Source organism: Takifugu rubripes, chromosome 22 (assembly GCF_901000725.2).
Source record: "Takifugu rubripes chromosome 22, fTakRub1.2, whole genome shotgun sequence".
Taxonomy (NCBI): Eukaryota; Metazoa; Chordata; class Actinopteri; order Tetraodontiformes; family Tetraodontidae; genus Takifugu; species Takifugu rubripes.
The window spans coordinates 10,161,560-10,183,384 of record NC_042306.1 but is presented as its reverse complement, the minus strand read 5'-3'; the positions used below and the strand labels follow the sequence as shown (position 1 = coordinate 10,183,384).

Below are 21,825 nucleotides of genomic sequence, written 5' to 3'. Positions count from 1 at the left end.
CAATTTAACATTTAGAAATTGCAGCATGTATTGAAAGCCTCATATATTACATTTAATAATCAGATCATTTACAGGTCAGTTATAAAAAGTTTGAAGAGGAAAAAAAGGCCCTCAACCAAATAAATGATGGAAAATAACATCCTTCAAGAAGACATTTAATTGAAATATTGAACAGACTCAAGCCAGATCAGTAGGAAAGAACATTACAAAAAACATCCAAGGTTCCAAACCCAAATTGCTGCAGCACTTTAAGATGTAAGTGTTTATTTTAATGTGAAGGCAGATGTTTGCAGCCCTCTAATGGCTGTGTGACTCCGATGCTGTTTGCACACACACAAGCTCTGATTCTGGTTCAACACCCGTGGACACACTCAAGCAATAGGCCGACTTCGGGCTCAGATCCATCACAAAGATTTTGCTGCCGATCACGGTGAGTTTCCGAGGTTCAGTCTCGGCCATTGGGCCGTCTTGTTTCTTAATAATCACCGTGTAAGTGGCGTCTTCATCCGCCGGAAACCACTCCAGGTAAATGAATGTCGATGTGACGCGAGTAACATTCACCGTCAGAGTAGAGTGGGCCTCTGTTGGGGTAAAAAGAAGCATACAGCTCTTTTAGGTCCAGTGTTAAATGCTTAATGATGATTTTCTAGGGAAAGACCGATATTCCCAATAATCGCTTCCGCTATGGAAAGGGGAGGCGCTTTTACCGGAAGTAAGTCTAAAATGACCGGAAGCTGGTAATCTCTAATTTATGTGAAGTATCCATTCATAAACACATTTCACTGCGGTGATTTATATCCCAAACGTTTATTACCTTGATTATATCTCTATAAAATGAAAGTAGCTTTACATGCTGCGTTTACCAATTAAATTGACAAAATGTCAATAATTAATAATCAATGTTATTACTTTATTGCCAGCAATGCTTAGATTAGATGTCGGTGACACTTATTCAAAACTATTGGATAACAGCATCTCTGTTATTATTTAAGTGCTTAAAATTCTTTAATGTTATAAATGCAAACTTACCGTTATGTAATGTTTGTTTAGTGAGATCTCTTCTTTTGCGCTGTAGTCTTGCTGCTAAAGAAAAACACATTCAGTTAAGAAAATGAAAAAAAAAGGTTTTACTTGCCACCTTATTCTCTCCCCCCCCCCCCCCCCCACCCCTCTCTCTCTCTCACACACACACACACACACACACACACACTCAAAATTCCTACCAATTGTGACATTAGTAGCTTCACTCTCTCCAGCTGCGTTGCTGGCTGTCATCACCAGGTTGGTGGAGGCAACGTTGAACAGAGAACAGGAGAATGATGCGGTGCTGCATAGCTGCTGTCTGGGTGTAACACTGTTGTCATATACTGTATATGTGGTGGCAAAAACAGATGTGTTCCACGAAACTGTGGCAGAGGTGCTGTTTCCGCTGAAAACCACTTCTGTTGGTGGACAAGGAGCTGAAACCAGACAAAGAAGTAATAAAAGCACCTGAAACACAAATTTTAAAAAGTCCATGAATGTGAAGTGCACTGTACCTGTATTTCCAGTGAGAGCGACAGATGGGTCACTGGTACCAGCTGCATTTCTGCTTTCCACTGTAGCAGTGTAGGATGAACCACAAGGCAGAGGGATCTCATAGTAGGTCGTGCTCGTCCAGTAGGACGAGAGGTCGAACTGCGCTTGGCTGTCTCCCAACAAACTTCCTGTTAACTTCAGCAGGTACTGGGTATTATTGCAGTTGACCTCCATCCACTCAAAGCGCAGCACCTGGATCTCCATCTGCATAGGCAGCAGCTGCAGCTCGACGGTGTCTGGAGGACAGGGGACTGATGGCGAAAAAGGTATTTATCCTGTTGTGATGCAAAGGTTCTATAAGTGCTGAGCTCTAAAATGTACCTACTTGTTGTTTTTAGCAATGGCTGACTGAATGAGCTGTTGCAGACCCCGTCTGATGCTTGGACAGAGAAATTATAGGCTGCTCCACAATCGAGACCATGGATTGTGCAGGTGGTACTTGTGCTCTGACAAAGCAACTTGCTTCCATTTCCATTCTGTGCATAACCATAATATACTACAGCATTTTCCCTGCGTGTCCATGACAACAGGACAGACTGGTTGTGGCAGTGGTATTCAACAGATAGGCCATTTGGCTGGCAGGGGCCTGCGTAGAGACGAAATTACTAAGCAGCTGAATCAGGTATCATGCAGTCATGCTGGGTTATTGGTTACACTCGCAAATATGTGGACAAATACCTGTAGTGATTGTAAGATTATTGCTGGCCTGGCTGGTGCAGTTCTCATGGCTGGCTGTGACAAAAACTGTGTACTTCTGCTCGCAGAGGAGCTGAGACAAGGTGCAGTTAGTTGAGGTAGAGTTGCAAGTGCGGTTGTGTCCGTCTTCACCCACAGCGACAACATGGTATGTTTCAGCCACAGGAGAGGGGCTCCATGATACCAAAGCACTGTCTTCTTCACAGGATGTATGAGCTGCCACATTTGTAGGTGGACACGGCTCTAAAAAAGAGTGCAGTTAGTGTAAATCTTTTCAGTAAGTTTACTTTAAATCCAGTGAAAAAATGAATGAAAACAAACTTTGAGCACACCCATGCTTATTCTGTACGGTGGACTCCTCAAATTGCTGCACTGGTCTGACAAAGCAGACACTATGATGCTGTAACGGGAGTCACACTGCGCTCCATAGAGGTAGCAGCTCGTGCCGGTGATGTTGCACGATAGGTAGGTGCGGTCCCTGGCTTCGGCTGTGGCTGAGTACACAGTGTTTCCCTCACCGCCTTCCATCACATCCCACAAGACGAGGATGGTGGAATTGTGACACTGAGAGACCGCAGTGACTCCAGAGAGGGAGCAGGGTGCTGTAGAAGAGACAGGTTCAGTTAAGGTCACTGCCACATGCCTGGTTTCCTTTTGTTAACTGCTTATATATAAGGTCAAAAGTCTGTTACCTGTCTCCAAGGTGATGGTTTCACTGGACTGACTCTCACAATTGCTGTTTTTAGCAACAACGCTGAAATTATACAGTACGCCACATGCCAGGTCTTCCACCTCACAGGTAGTATTGGAGGAAGTGCTGCAGTTGGCTCTGGACCCTTCTGCTCCTACAGCTGTAACAAAGTAACTGTCCGCCCCTGCAGCAGCATCCCATGATATCCAAGCAGAGTTGGTGACACAATCAAGGCGACCCGTGATTCCTGGAGGCTGGCATGGAGCTACAAAGTAAAAATGGAGTTTCAAGTCATTGATCATGGAAGGGCTCGTGCAAGGATGGTTTTTAAGCTGTCGTACCTGATTGGATGCTGATGGTCTGACTGTGTTGACTGTGGGAGCTGCCTCTGACAGATGTGACATGAACACTGAATGTATGTCCACAGGTCACATTTCTGATGGAACAGGCAGTGTTTGTGGTGTTGCATGACTCGCTGGCTCCCCCATTGTCTGGAATTACTGAAACCAGGAAGTGATCAGCTGCTCCCGTGGTGTTCCAAGAGATGCTGATGTCGTTTGATGGACAGCTGACGTTGACGCTCACATTCTGAGGTGGGCAGGGAGCTAAAAGTGTGAAGAGTGTGGTTAATAAACTACAGTTGAAATGTTTGAACAGATGCTTGGCTGTCTTGGATGGACTGTGCTGGCGTTACCTGTAGTAACCATCTGAGCCTGGCTGGGGATACTAGAGCAGTTGTCATCCATGGCAACTACTTGAACAGAGTAGCTGTTGCCACACGTGAGGGTGTCGAGGTTACAGGTGACTTCAGAGGTCTGGCAGCTGACATTGTTTAGATTACTTTGTGCTGTTACTGTGTACCGTACTGCACCCAGACTGGGAGACCACGACACCAGAGCAGTGTTGGTGGTGCCATTAGTTACCGTGGAGATGTTTGTGGGAGCACACGGTACTGCAGGAAGTAGATTTAAGTTTAAAACATATCTGTAGTTTTAATTTTTTTTTGTAAAAGTCTATACTGTGGATAAACCTATTGGCAACCAGAAATTCACCACTTTTTACAATTCTTGGCTTATTTTGATCTGTTTGCATGTACTTGTATCGGTGGCCTTTCAACATCTTACCTGACTGCAGACTGGTGCTTTCGCTGGAGTTGATTTTACACTGTTGGTTGGATGCCGTGACTGTCACTGAGAAGTTACGGCCACAGATGAGACCGGGGACGCTGCATTGGTTAGAGTCTGACATGCACACATTTGAGATGCCGTCCCCGGTCTGAATGGTGGCTGTGTAGAAGTCCGACCCATTGCTGGCCTCCCACGCCACCTCCACAAGGGCAGAGAGACAGTCCTGCCTGGTAGAGATTCTCACAGGTGGGCACGGCCCTGAAAGACAAGAACTGATTGAGCTTTTTTGTGTATTTACAAGCTAACACATTCTTCATCAGTGCCATTTGACCTACATGTCTGTATGGAGGCTGGAGTGCCGGTGGTGCCTGGACAGTACTGGCTGTGAGGTGCCACTATCAGGCTGTAGTTCTGACCACAGGATAAGTCAGAAAAGTGTGCTGTGGTACCATTAGTGGTGAGGCTGGTTGTTCTGTTCGCTGCCTCAGCAGAGACCATGTACACATTGGTCCCATTTCTGCCATCCCAGCTGAGGGAAACAATTCTCATATCACAGTTCACAGAGGCGGACAAATTGTGGGGGGTACACGGATCTGGAAAAAATGGCTTAAAGAGTTAGTTATGTTTTGTAATATATTCCAATTTTTTTCAAGTATTCCAGAGCATACCCATATAGATGACAGAGCTGTTGCTGGGCAGACTGGTGCAGTTGCCATCCTTTGCTCTCACCACAACAGTGTATTCTTCTCCACAGTGTAGGTCGCTCCAAGTGCAGGAGGTGGTGTTTGTGAGACACTCGTGCCGATGTCCATCAAGACCCGTTGCCACAGCAATGTAAGATTGGGCACCGTTGCTGAGTCCCCAGCTGACGGAGCCCTGATCAGCCTCACATTGAACATTGGTAGTGACATCATGGGGGATGCAAGGAGCTAAAAAAGAGGAGGGAGTAAAGCATGCAGTCAGATAGAAATGTGCACCCGGAAGACAAATGTGTTTTAATGTGAGAAAAGAGCCTTAATATCATTACCAGATTTGAAGAAAGCGGGGGTGCTGGGAAGGCTGACACACTGGCCTCCCTGACCTTGAACAGTGACATTGTACTCCTGTCCACATGGGACAGCAGCTAACAGAAGAGTCTGGGTTGTATTGTGTGTGCTGGTGTAGCCGAGGTGACCCGTCGCTGCCACCGTGTAGTTCACAACACCCCGTGCTTGGTGCCAGGAGATTCGCACCTCCGTAGTGTTACAGACAGTCTGAGCAGACACAATCACTGGCTGGCAGGGCTCTGAAAATAAAGTTCACCACTCAGCTGGAACAAATAGTACTCCATGAATATGAAATATGCTATTAAATTGTGAGATAACTCTCATCCGATACATTGAATTATGGGAATGGAGCATGCCTGTTTGAAGGGATACGGTGCTACTGGCCTGGCTGGAGCAGCCTTGGCTGTATGCCGTCACGGTGAAGTTGTATGTCTCTCCGCAGTCCAGTGATGAGAACTGACATGTCGAGCCGGTGGAGGTACAGTTGTGTACCTCACTTCCAGATGTCTTCACGGCCCTTCCTCTATACAGTTCAACATCAGCCCTCTCCTCCCAGGACAGGACTGCCGTCCTGGAGCCACACTGCAGATCGATAGCTACACGCTGAGGAGGACAAGGACCTGAGGGGAATATGATGGTTAAATCTCGCTCAGGTGCAACTTAAGAGCATCTGCCCTGTAAACACTCACGAGCGGTGAGATTAGCATGCGTGGGTGCTGCGAAGCTGCACTGATCATTGCTGGCGGTGAGACTGAGGTTGTAGGTTTCCCCACAGCTTAAACCTGTCACATTGCAGGCATTGTGCTGGGTTGTGCACAGAGTCTGAACGGTTCCACTGATGATGGCAGTCAGAGAAAAGTTTGCTGTGCCGTAGGTCGCGTTCCAGGACACGACAGCGGCAACATCAGAGCTACATTCAACGTCTACATGTAGCTCTGCAGGCATACACGGAGCTGGAAGAAAAAGTTTTTAAATGATGACAGTCAACAAATAAAAACACAAATTTACATTAAGGGAATGTATCTAAGTAGTTTTTTTCCCACAATGCTGGTGTTTACCTGATGTCAGGGAGAACGCTGTGCTGTCGGAGCTGTTGTACTGTTGGCCCAAAGCTTTGACCCTGACACGGTACACTGTGCCACACATCAGTTCTGACACGTGACATGACACATCTGTGTCTCCAGCAACACAGGAAACACAGTGGCCATTTTGGTTTTCAAAGTAAGCTACATAACCCACAGCCAGGTCGCTCCGTTGCCAGGAAACCGTCGAATTGAGTTGCTCGCAGTCCATGGTGGCTTGAACGGCGGTAGGAGGGCAGGGCTCTGAATAAGTGGAAAGACAGATCTTTAATCAAAAAACACTTATGGGGATCCTTCCGCATTGCACTCTGTTCCCCAATTTGGTGACAAACCTGTGAGTAGGCGGTAACGCTCAGACACCACAGTGTTGTTGCAGGCCTGGTTGTGCGCGGTTACAGTCACATTGTAAATCTGACCACACTGAAGACCGTTAATAAAACAGTCGGTTTGACTTGTATTGCACGTAGCTGTCAAGCCCTGATGGGTCACAGCCTGCACAGAGTAGGAGCTGGCACCTCTGGCTGCACCCCACATCACCATGGCAATGCTCACATTGTAACTGACAGAGAGATTCCCGGGAGCACAAGGCTCTAATGGGAGGAAGTAGATAAATAAATGAATGAATAACATCACTCTTCTTGTTAAACACAACCATTAAACACTCAGGTGAGCATAACGTACCTGTTGAGAGGTATCCAGCCATTTGAGCAGTGCTGTTACAGGTACCTCCCACAGCCTTCACAGTGACGTTGTACTCCTCTCCACACTGCATGGAGCTCAGTTCACAGTTGGTGTGATTGGTGGCACAACTGGTGACATGACCTGATGCTGCTGTAAGCTCGGTGATATAAGACACGGCTCCACTACTGGGCTGCCAGGAAATGAGTGCAGAGTCCGCCTCACAGTCGATCACAGCTCCAATTCTGCTGACCATGCAGGGCCCTGCAGAAGGTTTGCATTTCTTATAATGCAAATGTGGAAATGCCAAATCTTTTACATCACATGCATGTGTTGTTTATTTGTACGACCTGCTGTAAGCGTGATGATGGTGCTGTCAGAGCTGTTGTACTGCTGTCCCAAAGCCTTCACCCTGACACTATACACTGTATCACACACCAGTCCAGAGACAACACACTGTGTATCTGCCTGGGTGCCAGTGCACAAGGTGTCATGGCCGCTCTGATTCTCAAAGTAGGCAACATAACCCGTAGCAAGATTGCTCTGCTGCCAGGAAACAGTTGCAGAGTGTTGCTCACACTCCAGGACGGCCCGAACATTGGTCGGAGGGCAAGGCTCTAAATTTATTTCACATGAGAAATATGTTAGCTGTAAATACATTAACACTAGATTCCTTCCTGCCTTTTCACTAACCAGTTGTGATACGGCGGGCTGGAGAGGTCTCGCTGTCACAGGTCCGTTCGTGAGCTGTCACGCTCACATTGTAGACCTGACCACACTGCAGGCCGTTCAGGAAGCAGCCTTTATTGGTGGTGTTACAAAGGACGGTCGAGCCCTGGTCAGCCACAGCTTGGGCAGAGTAGGAGCGTGCACCTTGTGCTGCATTCCAAGTCACCTGGGCAGTACTCACGTTATAGTGGACAGAGAGATTCATGGGCGTACAAGGCTCTGAAGAGAAAAAAAACAAACATGTTATAGCTTTTTGAAAAATCTAGATTTGTTACATTTGAGGTATAATCACCCGTAGTGAGTGTGACAGGAGCGCTGGTGGGGCCAGGGCAGCCACTGGTCATTGCCTCCACGACAACAGAGTACTGCTGTCCACAGACCAGATCACTGAGCTGACAGGAGGTGCCCATGTTGCTGCAGGAGGAGTTTTGTCCACTGTTGGAGATCGCCAGGACACTGTAGCCTGTAGATGCAGCCGTGTTGCCCCAGCAGACCAGAGCTTTACGCGTGGTGCAGTTATGTTTAGCGGACACGTTGGTGGGAGGACATGGGGCTGGAAAAAGGAGACATATAAATAGTTTTTAAAAAGTATTTAGTTTTTTATAACTAAGTTAATAAATGTGGTTGCTGTGGTGAATTCAGTTTACCAGTGAGCGTCTCTATTGGGTTGCTCATCTCGCTCATGCACACGTTACTGTGTGCCACCACAGTGAAGGTGTAGAGCTGACCACAGGTCAGGTTGAGAAAGGTGCAGCGGCTCAGAGACGATTCACATGTGGAGTTAACGCCTGTTGCTGACGTTGCTTTAACTGTGTAGTTCTGGGTCGTGTTGCTTCGGTTCCACTTGACGGTCATGACGTTGCTGCTGCAGTTTTGCTCGACAGAGGTGTTCTCTGGTTTACATGGAGCTAAACACAGAGGGAAAAAAATGCAATTTACTCTCTGGAGCATATAAATTCTGATAATTACGATTTTGCTGCACTGACCAGAATGAACTTTATAGTCTGAGCCTGCAATGATGTCACAGCCCATAGAGGAGGAGGTGACCGCCACCTCGTAGATCTGGCCACACTGCAGGTTGTGAATGGAGCAGGAGTTGGACGTCGAGTTGCAGGACATTCTTCGTCCATCGGTGCTGATGGCCCAGGCGGTGTAGTTGTCAGAACCGGGGGTCTGCGCCCAACTTACGTTCATCCCGTTGGTGTTACACTGTATCTCAGCTGTGATGTCGTCTGGGAGGCAGGGAGCTATGGCCCAGACAACAACCTCCAGTGTCATTTTTATTCTTCTTACAGTGTTTTTTGTGATAATGTGTTAACGAATAGAGGATAAAGTCCAGAACAGATCTTACCCGAGTCAAAAAGAATGTCAGCATGTTTGCTGCTGTTGCAGGATTCCGTTGAAGCCACCAGTGAAGCAGAGTATGACCGACCGCAGTGAAGCTTGACAAAGCAGGAGGTCGTGTTGGAGGAACAGGACGCTACGTGACCATGCTCTCCTGTCACCTCAACAGTGTAGAAACTTGCATTACTTGTTTCAGCCCAGGAGAAATTTGCGTTGTTTGCTCCACAGTCAATGCGAGCTGTGAGGTTGGACGGCTGACAGGGAGCTGACGGATGAAGACGGAAAATCCATCAATTACACTTCTGCTGCAGGAAACTTGCCAGTTATTATTATTTTTTACCTGTGCTTATTTCTGTTGCTGGACCATAGCTGCTATGGGATTGTCCATCCTGCACTGCGATGCGGAAAGCGTATCTCCGTCCACACGTCAGGTTGGTTAGCGTGTATGATGTATTAGTGGTGGTGTGCATTGAAGGAGGGAGGTTGCTGCCTATCATCTCAGTTTGTAAAATGTAGGTGGTTCCCTGTAATTGACTTTGGGCCCACGTCAGGGTCAGTGTGTTGGTATCACAGCTCAGATGGGCCGTTAAGTTAGTAGCCTGGCAGGAAGCTGGGATAAAAGAGTGGATTTGTTTGAAAAATGTAAACTTCCATGTGATCGTATCCTCCTAAAGATCAGAAATACTTTTGCTTCCAGTGTGCCTTTACCTGTTCTCAGGACCACAGCTGAGCTTGGCTCACTCCAGCAGCCCCCGTCCACAGTTACCACAGTAATGGTGTAGTTTTCTCCACATGGAAGGTCAGTCAAATTGCAGGAGTTGGAACTGGTTGAGTTGCATGTGTAATTGTGGCCATCATTTGCAGTTGCTATTGCTGCAAATGTCTCAGCCCCTGTTACTGGTGACCAGGAGACAACAATGTCCTGGCCAGCTGGGGACACCGTTATATTATCAGGAGCACAGAGACCTGGAGAAAAATTAGTTCAAGATTTAAGTCCATCTTTCTGCAAACAGTATTTTTTCCAAACGGCTGTCAGTACCTGTTCTGAACTCGTAAATGTCACTTTGTTGTCCAGCGCAAGTCTCAGAGTGAGGCACAACAGTGATGTTGTAGTTTCCACCACAGTGAATGTTGGGTATCTCACAAGTGCTAGAATTGGTTTGACAATGATGCTTAAGTCCATCCTGGCCTATCATTGTCACGTTGTACCATAATGCACTGGGACTTCCCACCCATGAGACCAGGACTGAGCGATTGAGGCACACCTGGGAGGCGCTAACATTCCGTGGGGCACATGGGGCTACAAAGTCAAAGAAGGAAAAAAATGTAGTTATTCACACACTTTTCCTCATCTAAGGTAAATTGTTTGTTTTGGGGGGGATGTTGCTCTTTTGCTAAGTGTCACAAGAATAATTTAAGTCCCCTGTCTCTAAATATGCAGCAGAAAGGTTAGCTTAGCTTCGCAAAAACATGGTTGATTTCACTGAATAAAACTTTTAAGGATCATATTTTCCAATGTTAAATGAAGAAATAAAAAAAAACAACTTGATGCATATGTTTCATGTTTTAAGCAGCAGAATCATGTATCATGCAGTCATGCTGGGTTATTGTTACACTCGCAAATGTGGACAAATACCTGTAGTGATTGTAAGATTATTGCTGGCCTGGCTGGTGCAGTTCTCATGGCTGGCTGTGACAAAAACTGTGTACTTCTGCTCGCAGAGAAGCTGAGACAAGGTGCAGTTAGTTGAGGTAGAGTTGCAAGTGCGGTTGTGTCCGTCTTCACCCACAGCGACGACATGGTATGTTTCAGCCACAGGAGAGGGGCTCCATGATACCAAAGCACTGTCTTCTTCACAGGAAGTGTGAGCTGCCACATTTGTAGGTGGACACGGCTCTAAAAAAGAGTGCAGTTAATGTAAATCTTTTCAGTAAGTTTGTTATAAATCCAGTGAAAAAATGATTGAAATGAAAACAAACTTTGAGCGCACCCATGCTTATTCTGTACGGTGGACTCCTCAAATTGCTGCACTGGTCTGACAAAGCAGACACTATGATGCTGTAACGGGAGTCACACTGCGCTCCATAGAGGTAGCAGCTCGTGCCGGTGATGTTGCACGATAGGTAGGTGCGGTCCCTGGCTTCGGCTGTGGCTGAGTACACAGTGTTTCCCTCACCGCCTTCCATCACATCCCACAAGACGAGGATGGTGGAATTGTGACACTGAGAGACCGCAGTGACTCCAGAGAGGGAGCAGGGTGCTGTAGAAGAGACAGGTTCAGTAAAGGCCACTGCCACATGCCTGGTTTCCTTTTGTTAACTGCTTATATATAAGGTCAAAAGTCTGTTACCTGTCTCCAAGGTGATGGTTTCACTGGACTGACTCTCACAATTGCTGTTTTTAGCAACAACGCTGAAATTATACAGTACGCCACATGCCAGGTCTTCCACCTCACAGGTAGTATTGGAGGAAGTGCTGCAGTTGGCTCTGGACCCTTCTGCTCCTACAGCTGTAACAAAGTAACTGTCCGCCCCTGCAGCAGCATCCCATGATATCCAAGCAGAGTTGGTGACACAATCAAGGCGACCCGTGATTCCTGGAGGCTGGCATGGAGCTACAAAGTAAAAATGGAAGAAAAAGTTTTTAAATGATGACAGTCAACAAATAAAAACACAAATTTACATTAAGGGAATGTATCCAAGTAGGTTTTTTTTCACAATGCTGGTGTTTACCTGATGTCAGGGAGAACGCTGTGCTGTCGGAGCTGTTGTACTGTTGGCCCAAAGCTTTGACCCTGACACGGTACACTGTGCCACACATCAGTTCTGACACGTGACATGACACATCTGTGTCTCCAGCAACACAGGAAACACAGTGGCCATTTTGGTTTTCAAAGTAAGCTACATAACCCACAGCCAGGTCGCTCCGTTGCCAGGAAACCGTCGAATTGAGTTGCTCGCAGTCCATGGTGGCTTGAACGGCGGTAGGGGGGCAGGGCTCTGAATAAGTGGAAAGACAGATCTTTAATCAAAAAACACTTATGGGGATCCTTCCGCATTGCACTCTGTTCCCCAATTTGGTGACAAACCTGTGAGTAGGCGGTAACGCTCAGACACCACAGTGTTGTTACAGGCCTGGTTGTGCGCAGTTACAGTCACATTGTAAATCTGACCACACTGAAGACCGTTAATAAAACAGTCGGTTTGACTTGTATTGCACGTAGCTGTCAAGCCCTGATGGGTCACAGCCTGTACAGAGTAGGAGCTGGCACCTCTGGCTGCACCCCACATCACCATGGCAGTGCTCACATTGTAACTGACAGAGAGATTCCTGGGAGCACAAGGCTCTAATGGGAGGAAGTAGATAAATAAATGAATGAATAACATCACTCTTCTTGTTAAACACAACCATTAAACACTCAGGTGAGCATAACGTACCTGTTGAGAGGTATCCAGCCATTTGAGCAGTGCTGTTACAGGTACCTCCCACAGCCTTCACAGTGACGTTGTACTCCTCTCCACACTGCATGGAGCTCAGTTCACAGTTGGTGTGATTGGTGGCACAACTGGTGACATGACCTGATGCTGCTGTAAGCTCGGTGATATAAGACACGGCTCCACTACTGGGCTGCCAGGAAATGAGTGCAGAGTCCGCCTCACAGTCGATCACAGCTCCAATTCTGCTGACCATGCAGGGCCCTGCAGAAGGTTTGCATTTCTTATAATGCAAATGTGGAAATGCCAAATCTTTTACATCACATGCATGTGTTGTTTATTTGTACGACCTGCTGTAAGCGTGATGATGGTGCTGTCAGAGCTGTTGTACTGCTGTCCCAAAGCCTTCACCCAGACACTGTACACTGTATCACACACAAGTCCAGAGACAACACACTGTGTATCTGCCTGGGTGCCAGTGCACAAGGTGTCATGGCCGCTCTGATTCTCAAAGTAGGCAACATAACCCGTAGCAAGGTGGCTCTGCTGCCAGGAAACAGTTGCAGAGTGTTGCTCACACTCCAGGACGGCCCGAACATTGGTCGGAGGGCAAGGCTCTAAATTTATTTCACATGAGAAATATGTTAGCTGTAAATACAGTAACACTAGATTCCTTCGTGCCTTTTCACTAACCTGTTGTGATACGGCGGGCTGGAGAGGTCTCGCTGTCACAGGTCCGTTCGTGAGCTGTCACGCTCACATTGTAGACCTGACCACACTGCAGGCCGTTCAGGAAGCAGCCTTTATTGGTGGTGTTACAAAGGACGGTCGAGCCCTGGTCAGCCACAGCTTGGGCAGAGTAGGAGCGTGCACCTTGTGCTGCATTCCAAGTCACCTGGGCAGTACTCACGTTATAGTGGACAGAGAGATTCATGGGCGTACAAGGCTCTGAAGAGAAAAAAAACAAACATGTTATAGCTTTTTGAAAAATCTAGATTTGTTACATTTGAGGTATAATCACCTGTGGTGAGTGTGACAGGAGCGCTGGTGGGGCCAGGGCAGCCACTGGTCATTGCCTCCACGACAACAGAGTACTGCTGTCCACAGACCAGATCACTGAGCTGACAGGAGGTGCCCATGTTGCTGCAGGAGGAGTTTTGTCCACTGTTGGAGATCGCCAGGACACTGTAGCCTGTAGATGCAGCCGTGTTGCCCCAGAGGACCAGAGCTTTACGCGTGGTGCAGTTATGTTTAGCGGACACGTTGGTGGGAGGACATGGGGCTGGAAAAAGGAGACATATAAATAGTTTTTAAAAAGTCTTTAGTTTTTTATAACTAAGTTAATAAATGTGGTTGCTGTGGTGAATTCAGTTTACCAGTGAGCGTCTCTATTGGGTTGCTCATCTCGCTCATGCACACGTTACTGTGTGCCACCACAGTGAAGGTGTAGCGCTGACCACAGGTCAGGTTGAGAAAGGTGCAGCGGCTCAGAGACGATTCACATGTGGAGTTAACGCCTGTTGCTGACGTTGCTTTAACTGTGTAGTTCTGGGTCGTGTTGCTTCGGTTCCACTTGACGGTCATGACGTTGCTGCTGCAGTTTTGCTCGACAGAGGTGTTCTCTGGTTTACATGGAGCTAAACACAGAGGGAAAAAAATGCAATTTACTCTCTGGAGCATATAAATTATGATAATTACGATTTTTCTGCACTGACCAGAATGAACTTTATAGTCTGAGCCTGCAATGATGTCACAGCCCATAGAGGAGGAGGTGACCGCCACCTCGTAGATCTGGCCACACTGCAGGTTGTGAATGGAGCAGGAGTTGGACGTCGAGTTGCAGGACATTCTTCGTCCATCGGTGCTGATGGCCCAGGCGGTGTAGTTGTCAGAACCGGGGGTCTGCGCCCAACTTACGTTCATCCCGTTGGTGTTACACTGTATCTCAGCTGTGATGTCGTCTGGGAGGCAGGGAGCTATGGCCCAGACAACAACCTCCAGTGTCATTTTTATTCTTCTTACCGTGTTTTTTGTGATAATGTGTTAACGAATAGAGGATAGAGTCCCGAACAGATCTTACCCGAGTCAAAAAGAATGTCAGCATGTTTGCTGCTGTTGCAGGATTCCGTTGAAGCCACCAGTGAAGCAGAGTATGACCGACCGCAGTGAAGCTTGACAAAGCAGGAGGTCGTGTTGGAGGAACAGGACGCTACGTGACCATGCTCTCCTGTCACCTCAACAGTGTAGAAACTTGCATTACTTGTTTCAGCCCAGGAGAAATTTGCGTTGTTTGCTCCACAGTCAATGCGAGCTGTGAGGTTGGAAGGCTGACAGGGAGCTGACGGATGAAGACGGAAAATCCATCAATTACACTTCTGCTGCAGGAAACTTGCCAGTTATTATTATTTTTTACCTGTGCTTATTTCTGTTGCTGGACCATAGCTGCTATGGGATTGTCCATCCTGCACTGCGATGCGGAAAGCGTATCTCCGTCCACACGTCAGGTTGGTTAGCGTGTATGATGTATTAGTGGTGGTGTGCATTGAAGGAGGGAGGTTGCTGCCTATCATCTCAGTTTGTAAAATGTAGGTGGTTCCCTGTAATTGACTTTGGGCCCACGTCAGGGTCAGTGTGTTGGTATCACAGCTCAGATGGGCCGTTAAGTTAGTAGCCTGGCAGGAAGCTGGGATAAAAGAGTGGATTTGTTTGAAAAATGTAAACTTCCATGTGATCGTATCCTCCTAAAGATCAGAAATACTTTTGCTTCCAGTGTGCCTTTACCTGTTCTCAGGACCACAGCTGAGCTTGGCTCACTCCAGCAGCCCCCGTCCACAGTTACCACAGTAATGGTGTAGTTTTCTCCACATGGAAGGCCAGTCAAATTGCAGGAGTTGGAACTGGTTGAGTTGCATGTGTAATTGTGGCCATCATTTGCAGTTGCTATTGCTGCAAATGTCTCAGCCCCTGTTACTGGTGACCAGGAGACAACAATGTCCTGGCCATCTAGGGACACCGTCACATTATCAGGAGCACAGAGACCTGGAGAAAAATTAGTTCAAGATTTAAGTCCATCTTTCTGCAAACAGTATTTTTTCCAAACGGCTGTCAGTACCTGTTCTGAACTCGTAAATGTCACTTTGTTGTCCAGCGCAAGTCTCAGAGTGAGGCACAACAGTGATGTTGTAGTTTCCACCACAGTGAATGTTGGGTATCTCACAAGTGCTAGAATTGGTTTGACAATGATGCTTAAGTCCATCCTGGCCTATCATTGTCACGTTGTACCATAATGCACTGGGACTTCCCACCCATGAGACCAGGACTGAGCGATTGAGGCACACCTGGGAGGCGCTAACATTCCGTGGGGCACATGGGGCTACAAAGTCAAAGAAGGAAAAAAATGTAGTTATTCACACACTTTTCCTCATCTAAGGTAAATTGTTTGTTTTGGGGGGGATGTTGCTCTTTTGCTAAGTGTCACAAGAATAATTTAAGTCCCCTGTCTCTAAATATGCAGCAGAAAGGTTAGCTTAGCTTCGCAAAAACATGGTTGATTTCACTGAATAAAACTTTTAAGGATCATATTTTCCAATGTTAAATGAAGAAATAAAAAAAACAAACTTGATGCATATGTTTCATGTTTTAAGCAGCAGAATCATGTATCATGCAGTCATGCTGGGTTATTGTTACACTCGCAAATGTGGACAAATACCTGTAGTGATTGTAAGATTATTGCTGGCCTGGCTGGTGCAGTTCTCATGGCTGGCTGTGACAAAAACTGTGTACTTCTGCTCGCAGAGAAGCTGAGACAAGGTGCAGTTAGTTGAGGTAGAGTTGCAAGTGCGGTTGTGTCCGTCTTCACCCACAGCGACGACATGGTATGTTTCAGCCACAGGAGAGGGGCTCCATGATACCAAAGCACTGTCTTCTTCACAGGAAGTGTGAGCTGCCACATTTGTAGGTGGACACGGCTCTAAAAAAGAGTGCAGTTAATGTAAATCTTTTCAGTAAGTTTGTTATAAATCCAGTGAAAAAATGATTGAAATGAAAACAAACTTTAAGCGCACCCATGCTTATTCTGTACGGTGGACTCCTCAAATTGCTGCACTGGTCTGACAAAGCAGACACTATGATGCTGTAACGGGAGTCACACTGCGCTCCATAGAGGTAGCAGCTCGTGCCGGTGATGTTGCACGATAGGTAGGTGCGGTCCCTGGCTTCGGCTGTGGCTGAGTACACAGTGTTTCCCTCACCGCCTTCCATCACATCCCACATGACGAGGATGGTGGAATTGTGACAGTGAGAGACCGCAGTGACTCCAGAGAGGGAGCAGGGTGCTGTAGAAGAGACAGGTTCAGTAAAGGCCACTGCCACATGCCTGGTTTCCTTTTGTTAACTGCTTATATATAAGGTCAAAAGTCTGTTACCTGTCTCCAAGGTGATGGTTTCACTGGACTGACTCTCACAATTGCTGTTTTTAGCAACAACGCTGAAATTATACAGTACGCCACATGCCAGGTCTTCCACCTCACAGGTAGTATTGGAGGAAGTGCTGCAGTTGGCTCTGGACACTTCTGCTCCTACAGCTGTAACAAAGTAACTGTCCGCCCCTGCAGCAGCATCCCATGATATCCAAGCAGAGTTGGTGACACAATCAAGGCGACCCGTGATTCCTGGAGGCTGGCATGGAGCTACAAAGTAAAAATGGAAGAAAAAGTTTTTAAATGATGACAGTCAACAAATAAAAACACAAATTTACATTAAGGGAATGTATCTAAGTAGTTTTTTTCCACAATGCTGGTGTTTACCTGATGTCAGGGAGAACGCTGTGCTGTCGGAGCTGTTGTACTTTTGGCCCAAAGCTTTGACCCTGATACGGTACACTGTGCCACACATCAGTTCTGACACGTGACATGACACATCTGTGTCTCCAGCAACACAGGAAACACAGTGGCCATTTTGGTTTTCAAAGTAAGCTACATAACCCACAGCCAGGTCGCTCCGTTGCCAGGAAACCGTCGAATTGAGTTGCTCGCAGTCCATGGTGGCTTGAACGGCGGTAGGAGGGCAGGGCTCTGAATAAGTGGAAAGACAGATCTTTAATCAAAAAACACTTATGGGGATCCTTCCGCATTGCACTCTGTTCCCCAATTTGGTGACAAACCTGTGAGTAGGCGGTAACGCTCAGACACCACAGTGTTGTTGCAGGCCTGGTTGTGCGCGGTTACAGTCACATTGTAAATCTGACCACACTGAAGACCGTTAATAAAACAGTCGGTTTGACTTGTATTGCACGTAGCTGTCAAGCCCTGATGGGTCACAGCCTGCACAGAGTAGGAGCTGGCACCTCTGGCTGCACCCCACATCACCATGGCAGTGCTCACATTGTAACTGACAGAGAGATTCCCGGGAGCACAAGGCTCTAATGGGAGGAAGTAGATAAATAAATGAATGAATAACATCACTCTTCTTGTTAAACACAACCATTAAACACTCAGGTGAGCATAACGTACCTGTTGAGAGGTATCCAGCCATTTGAGCAGTGCTGTTACAGGTACCTCCCACAGCCTTCACAGTGACGTTGTACTCCTCTCCACACTGCATGGAGCTCAGTTCACAGTTGGTGTGATTGGTGGCACAACTGGTGACATGACCTGATGCTGCTGTAAGCTCGGTGATATAAGACACGGCTCCACTACTGGGCTGCCAGGAAATGACTGCAGAGTCCGCCTCACAGTCGATCACAGCTCCAATTCTGCTGACCATGCAGGGCCCTGCAGAAGGTTTGCATTTCTTATAATGCAAATGTGGAAATGCCAAATCTTTTACATCACATGCATGTGTTGTTTATTTGTACGACCTGCTGTAAGCGTGATGATGGTGCTGTCAGAGCTGTTGTACTGCTGTCCCAAAGCCTTCACCCAGACACTGTACACTGTATCACACACAAGTCCAGAGACAACACACTGTGTATCTGCCTGGGTGCCAGTGCACAAGGTGTCATGGCCGCTCTGATTCTCAAAGTAGGCAACATAACCCGTAGCAAGGTGGCTCTGCTGCCAGGAAACAGTTGCAGAGTGTTGCTCACACTCCAGGACGGCCCGAACATTGGTCGGAGGGCAAGGCTCTAAATTAATTTCACATGAGAAATATGTTAGCTGTAAATACAGTAACACTAGATTCCTTCCTGCCTTTTCACTAACCAGTTGTGATACGGCGGGCTGGAGAGGTCTCGCTGTCACAGGTCCGTTCGTGAGCTGTCACGCTCACATTGTAGACCTGACCACACTGCAGGCCGTTCAGGAAGCAGCCTTTATTGGTGGTGTTACAAAGGACGGTCGAGCCCTGGTCAGCCACAGCTTGGGCAGAGTAGGAGCGTGCACCTTGTGCTGCATTCCAAGTCACCTGGGCAGTACTCACGTTATAGTGGACAGAGAGATTCATGGGCGTACAAGGCTCTGAAGAGAAAAAAAAACAAACATGTTATAGCTTTTTGAAAAATCTAGATTTGTTACATTTGAGGTATAATCACCCGTAGTGAGTGTGACAGGAGCGCTGGTGGGGCCAGGGCAGCCACTGGTCATTGCCTCCACGACAACAGAGTACTGCTGTCCACAGACCAGATCACTGAGCTGACAGGAGGTGCCCATGTTGCTGCAGGAGGAGTTTTGTCCACTGTTGGAGATCGCCAGGACACTGTAGCCTGTAGATGCAGCCGTGTTGCCCCAGAGGACCAGAGCTTTACGCGTGGTGCAGTTATGTTTAGCAGACACGTTGGTGGGAGGACATGGGGCTGGAAGAAGGAGACATATAAATAGTTTTTAAAAAGTCTTTCGTTTTTTATAACTAAGTTAATAAATGTGGTTGCTGTGGTGAATTCAGTTTACCAGTGAGCGTCTCTATTGGGTTGCTCATCTCGCTCATGCACACGTTACTGTGTGCCACCACAGTGAAGGTGTAGAGCTGACCACAGGTCAGGTTGAGAAAGGTGCAGCGGCTCAGAGACGATTCACATGTGGAGTTAACGCCTGTTGCTGACGTTGCTTTAACTGTGTAGTTCTGGGTCGTGTTGCTTCGGTTCCACTTGACGGTCATGACGTTGCTGCTGCAGTTTTGCTCGACAGAGGTGTTCTCTGGTTTACATGGAGCTAAACACAGAGGGAAAAAAATGCAATTTACTCTCTGGAGCATATAAATTCTGATAATTACGATTTTGCTGCACTGACCAGAATGAACTTTATAGTCTGAGCCTGCAATGATGTCACAGCCCATAGAGGAGGAGGTGACCGCCACCTCGTAGATCTGGCCACACTGCAGGTTGTGAATGGAGCAGGAGTTGGACGTCGAGTTGCAGGACATTCTTCGTCCATCGGTGCTGATGGCCCAGGCGGTGTAGTTGTCAGAACCGGGGGTCTGCGCCCAACTTACGTTCATCCCGTTGGTGTTACACTGTATCTCAGCTGTGATGTCGTCTGGGAGGCAGGGAGCTATGGCCCAGACAACAACCTCCAGTGTCATTTTTATTCTTCTTACCGTGTTTTTTGTGATAATGTGTTAACGAATAGAGGATAAAGTCCAGAACAGATCTTACCCGAGTCAAAAAGAATGTCAGCATGTTTGCTGCTGTTGCAGGATTCCGTTGAAGCCACCAGTGAAGCAGAGTATGACCGACCACAGTGAAGCTTGACAAAGCAGGAGGTCGTGTTGGAGGAACAGGACGCTACGTGACCATGCTCTCCTGTCACCTCAACAGTGTAGAAACTTGCATCGCTTGTTTCAGCCCAGGAGAAATTTGCGTTGTTTGCTCCACAGTCAATGCGAGCTGTGAGGTTGGACGGCTGACAGGGAGCTGACGGATGAAGACGGAAAATCCATCAATTACACTTCTGCTGCAGGAAACTTGCCAGTTATTATTATTTTTTACCTGTGCTTATTTCTGTTGCTGGACCATAGCTGCTATGGGATTGTCCATCCTGCACTGCGATGCGGAAAGCGTATCTCCGTCCACACGTCAGGTTGGTTAGCGTGTATGATGTATTAGTGGTGGTGTGCATTGAAGGAGGGAGGTTGCTGCCTATCATCTCAGTTTGTAAAATGTAGGTGGTTCCCTGTAATTGACTTTGGGCCCACGTCAGGGTCAGTGTGTTGGTATCACAGCTCAGATGGGCCGTTAAGTTAGTAGCCTGGCAGGAAGCTGGGATAAAAGAGTGGATTTGTTTGAAAAATGTAAACTTCCATGTGATCGTATCCTCCTAAAGATCAGAAATACTTTTGCTTCCAGTGTGCCTTTACCTGTTCTCAGGACCACAGCTGAGCTTGGCTCACTCCAGCAGCCCCCGTCCACAGTTACCACAGTAATGGTGTAGTTTTCTCCACATGGAAGGCCAGTCAAATTGCAGGAGTTGGAACTGGTTGAGTTGCATGTGTAATTGTGGCCATCATTTGCAGTTGCTATTGCTGCAAATGTCTCAGCCCCTGTTACCGGTGACCAGGAGACAATAATGTCCTGGCCAGCTAGGGACACCGTCACATTATCAGGAGCACAGAGACCTGGAGAAAAATTAGTTCAAGATTTAAGTCCATCTTTCTGCAAACAGTATTTTTTCCAAACGGCTGTCAGTACCTGTTCTGAACTCGTAAATGTCACTTTGTTGTCCAGTGCAAGTCTCAGAGTGAGGCACAACAGTGATGTTGTAGTTTCCACCACAGTGAATGTTGGGTATCTCACAAGTGCTAGAATTGGTTTGACAGTGATGCTTAAGTCCATCCTGGCCTATCATTGTCACGTTGTACCATAATGCACTGGGACTTCCCACCCATGAGACCAGGACTGAGCGATTGAGGCACACCTGGGAGGCGCTAACATTCCGTGGGGCACATGGGACTACAAAGTCAAAGAAGGAAAAAAATGTAGTTATTCACTCACACACACACACACACACACACACAAATCTCCTCATCCGAGGTAAATAATTGTTTTATTTGGGGGATGTTATTATTCTCATAAGAATAATTTACATAATTTAAGTAATAATTTAAAAAAATGATGTTTACATTTTTTTTAACTCTTTGTTTTCAGTTTTAATGCAAAGTTAGTCTTTGAAGGATAGTCCAAAGTAATGGTTCATACATTACCTGTTTGAAGAAATTCAGTGACAACTTGGGTGCTGTTGCACTCTGCCCCTTGAGCCAGGATTGTCAAATTTAAATCCAAGCCACAGGGAAGATTTTGAAATGCACAACTGGTGTTGGTTGTTGGGCAGCTATTGAGATACCCTTCTCCGGCTAACTGAGCCAGGAAACCAGTGCTCCCAGCAGCAGCAGACCACCTAAACATTGCTGAACTGGTGCTGCATGTGTAGTGTTTAGCAATGACAGTAGGTGGACAGGGGGCTAAAAAAAAGGGCAGAATATATTTGTAG

The 21,825-nt window shown here is 47.1% G+C and overlaps 3 protein-coding genes across 3 annotated transcripts; all 3 read right to left on the bottom strand.

Moving 5' to 3' along the window:
* Nucleotides 1-138: 138 nt before the first annotated feature.
* On the bottom strand, nucleotides 139-6,298 carry LOC105418135 (fibronectin type III domain-containing protein 7-like). The gene is made up of 16 exons (XM_029830848.1): nucleotides 6,197-6,298; nucleotides 5,828-6,091; nucleotides 5,120-5,758; nucleotides 4,761-5,021; nucleotides 4,428-4,685; nucleotides 4,090-4,350; nucleotides 3,660-3,917; nucleotides 3,307-3,570; nucleotides 2,967-3,230; nucleotides 2,607-2,876; nucleotides 2,257-2,517; nucleotides 1,904-2,164; nucleotides 1,539-1,829; nucleotides 1,224-1,460; nucleotides 1,030-1,083; nucleotides 139-581 (listed from the first exon to the last, which is right to left on the bottom strand). The coding sequence occupies exons 4-16, from the start codon at nucleotides 4,762-4,764 to the stop codon at nucleotides 298-300; spliced, it is 2,967 nt and encodes a 988-aa protein (XP_029686708.1). The 5' UTR covers nucleotides 4,765-5,021; nucleotides 5,120-5,758; nucleotides 5,828-6,091; nucleotides 6,197-6,298; the 3' UTR covers nucleotides 139-297.
* Nucleotides 4,818-15,455, bottom strand: LOC115247967 (fibronectin-like). Its single transcript, XM_029831148.1, has 30 exons — nucleotides 15,188-15,455; nucleotides 14,820-15,089; nucleotides 14,487-14,744; nucleotides 14,122-14,382; nucleotides 13,783-14,043; nucleotides 13,428-13,688; nucleotides 13,100-13,354; nucleotides 12,757-13,023; nucleotides 12,410-12,670; nucleotides 12,061-12,318; nucleotides 11,705-11,971; nucleotides 11,323-11,586; nucleotides 10,963-11,232; nucleotides 10,608-10,868; nucleotides 10,011-10,271; nucleotides 9,680-9,937; nucleotides 9,312-9,581; nucleotides 8,979-9,236; nucleotides 8,614-8,874; nucleotides 8,275-8,535; nucleotides 7,920-8,180; nucleotides 7,592-7,846; nucleotides 7,249-7,515; nucleotides 6,902-7,162; nucleotides 6,710-6,810; nucleotides 6,553-6,631; nucleotides 6,197-6,463; nucleotides 5,828-6,073; nucleotides 5,511-5,758; nucleotides 4,818-5,021 (listed from the first exon to the last, which is right to left on the bottom strand). The coding sequence occupies exons 2-30, from the start codon at nucleotides 14,974-14,976 to the stop codon at nucleotides 4,818-4,820; spliced, it is 7,059 nt and encodes a 2,352-aa protein (XP_029687008.1). The 5' UTR covers nucleotides 14,977-15,089; nucleotides 15,188-15,455.
* LOC105418129 (fibronectin type III domain-containing protein 7-like) lies at nucleotides 15,456-20,833 on the bottom strand. The gene is made up of 15 exons (XM_029831147.1): nucleotides 20,696-20,833; nucleotides 20,328-20,597; nucleotides 19,995-20,252; nucleotides 19,630-19,890; nucleotides 19,291-19,551; nucleotides 18,936-19,196; nucleotides 18,607-18,861; nucleotides 18,264-18,530; nucleotides 17,917-18,177; nucleotides 17,568-17,825; nucleotides 17,212-17,478; nucleotides 16,831-17,094; nucleotides 16,471-16,740; nucleotides 16,116-16,376; nucleotides 15,456-15,779 (listed from the first exon to the last, which is right to left on the bottom strand). The coding sequence occupies exons 2-15, from the start codon at nucleotides 20,482-20,484 to the stop codon at nucleotides 15,469-15,471; spliced, it is 3,612 nt and encodes a 1,203-aa protein (XP_029687007.1). The 5' UTR covers nucleotides 20,485-20,597; nucleotides 20,696-20,833; the 3' UTR covers nucleotides 15,456-15,468.
* Between the last annotated feature and the right edge of the window lie 992 nt (nucleotides 20,834-21,825).

Coding starts and splice junctions, on each gene's coding strand:
- LOC115247967 (XM_029831148.1), bottom strand. CDS start 14,976: ATGATAGGCAGCAACCTCCCTCCTTCAATGCACACCACCACTAATACA. Junction 8,536..8,613: donor AGACTATAAAGTTCATTCTG/GTCAGTGCAGCA, acceptor CTCTGTGTTTAG/CTCCATGTAAACCAGAGAAC. Junction 6,074..6,196: donor AGCGTTCTCCCTGACATCAG/GTAAACACCAGC, acceptor GTATGCCTGCAG/AGCTACATGTAGACGTTGAA.
- LOC105418135 (XM_029830848.1), bottom strand. Junction 3,571..3,659: donor GGCTCAGATGGTTACTACAG/GTAACGCCAGCA, acceptor TCACACTTTTAG/CTCCCTGCCCACCTCAGAAT. Junction 3,231..3,306: donor GACCATCAGCATCCAATCAG/GTACGACAGCTT, acceptor TTTACTTTGTAG/CTCCATGCCAGCCTCCAGGA.
- LOC105418129 (XM_029831147.1), bottom strand. CDS start 20,484: ATGATAGGCAGCAACCTCCCTCCTTCAATGCACACCACCACTAATACA. Junction 18,531..18,606: donor AGCCCGCCGTATCACAACTG/GTTAGTGAAAAG, acceptor AAATTAATTTAG/AGCCTTGCCCTCCGACCAAT. Junction 17,826..17,916: donor GGCTGGATACCTCTCAACAG/GTACGTTATGCT, acceptor TCCTCCCATTAG/AGCCTTGTGCTCCCGGGAAT.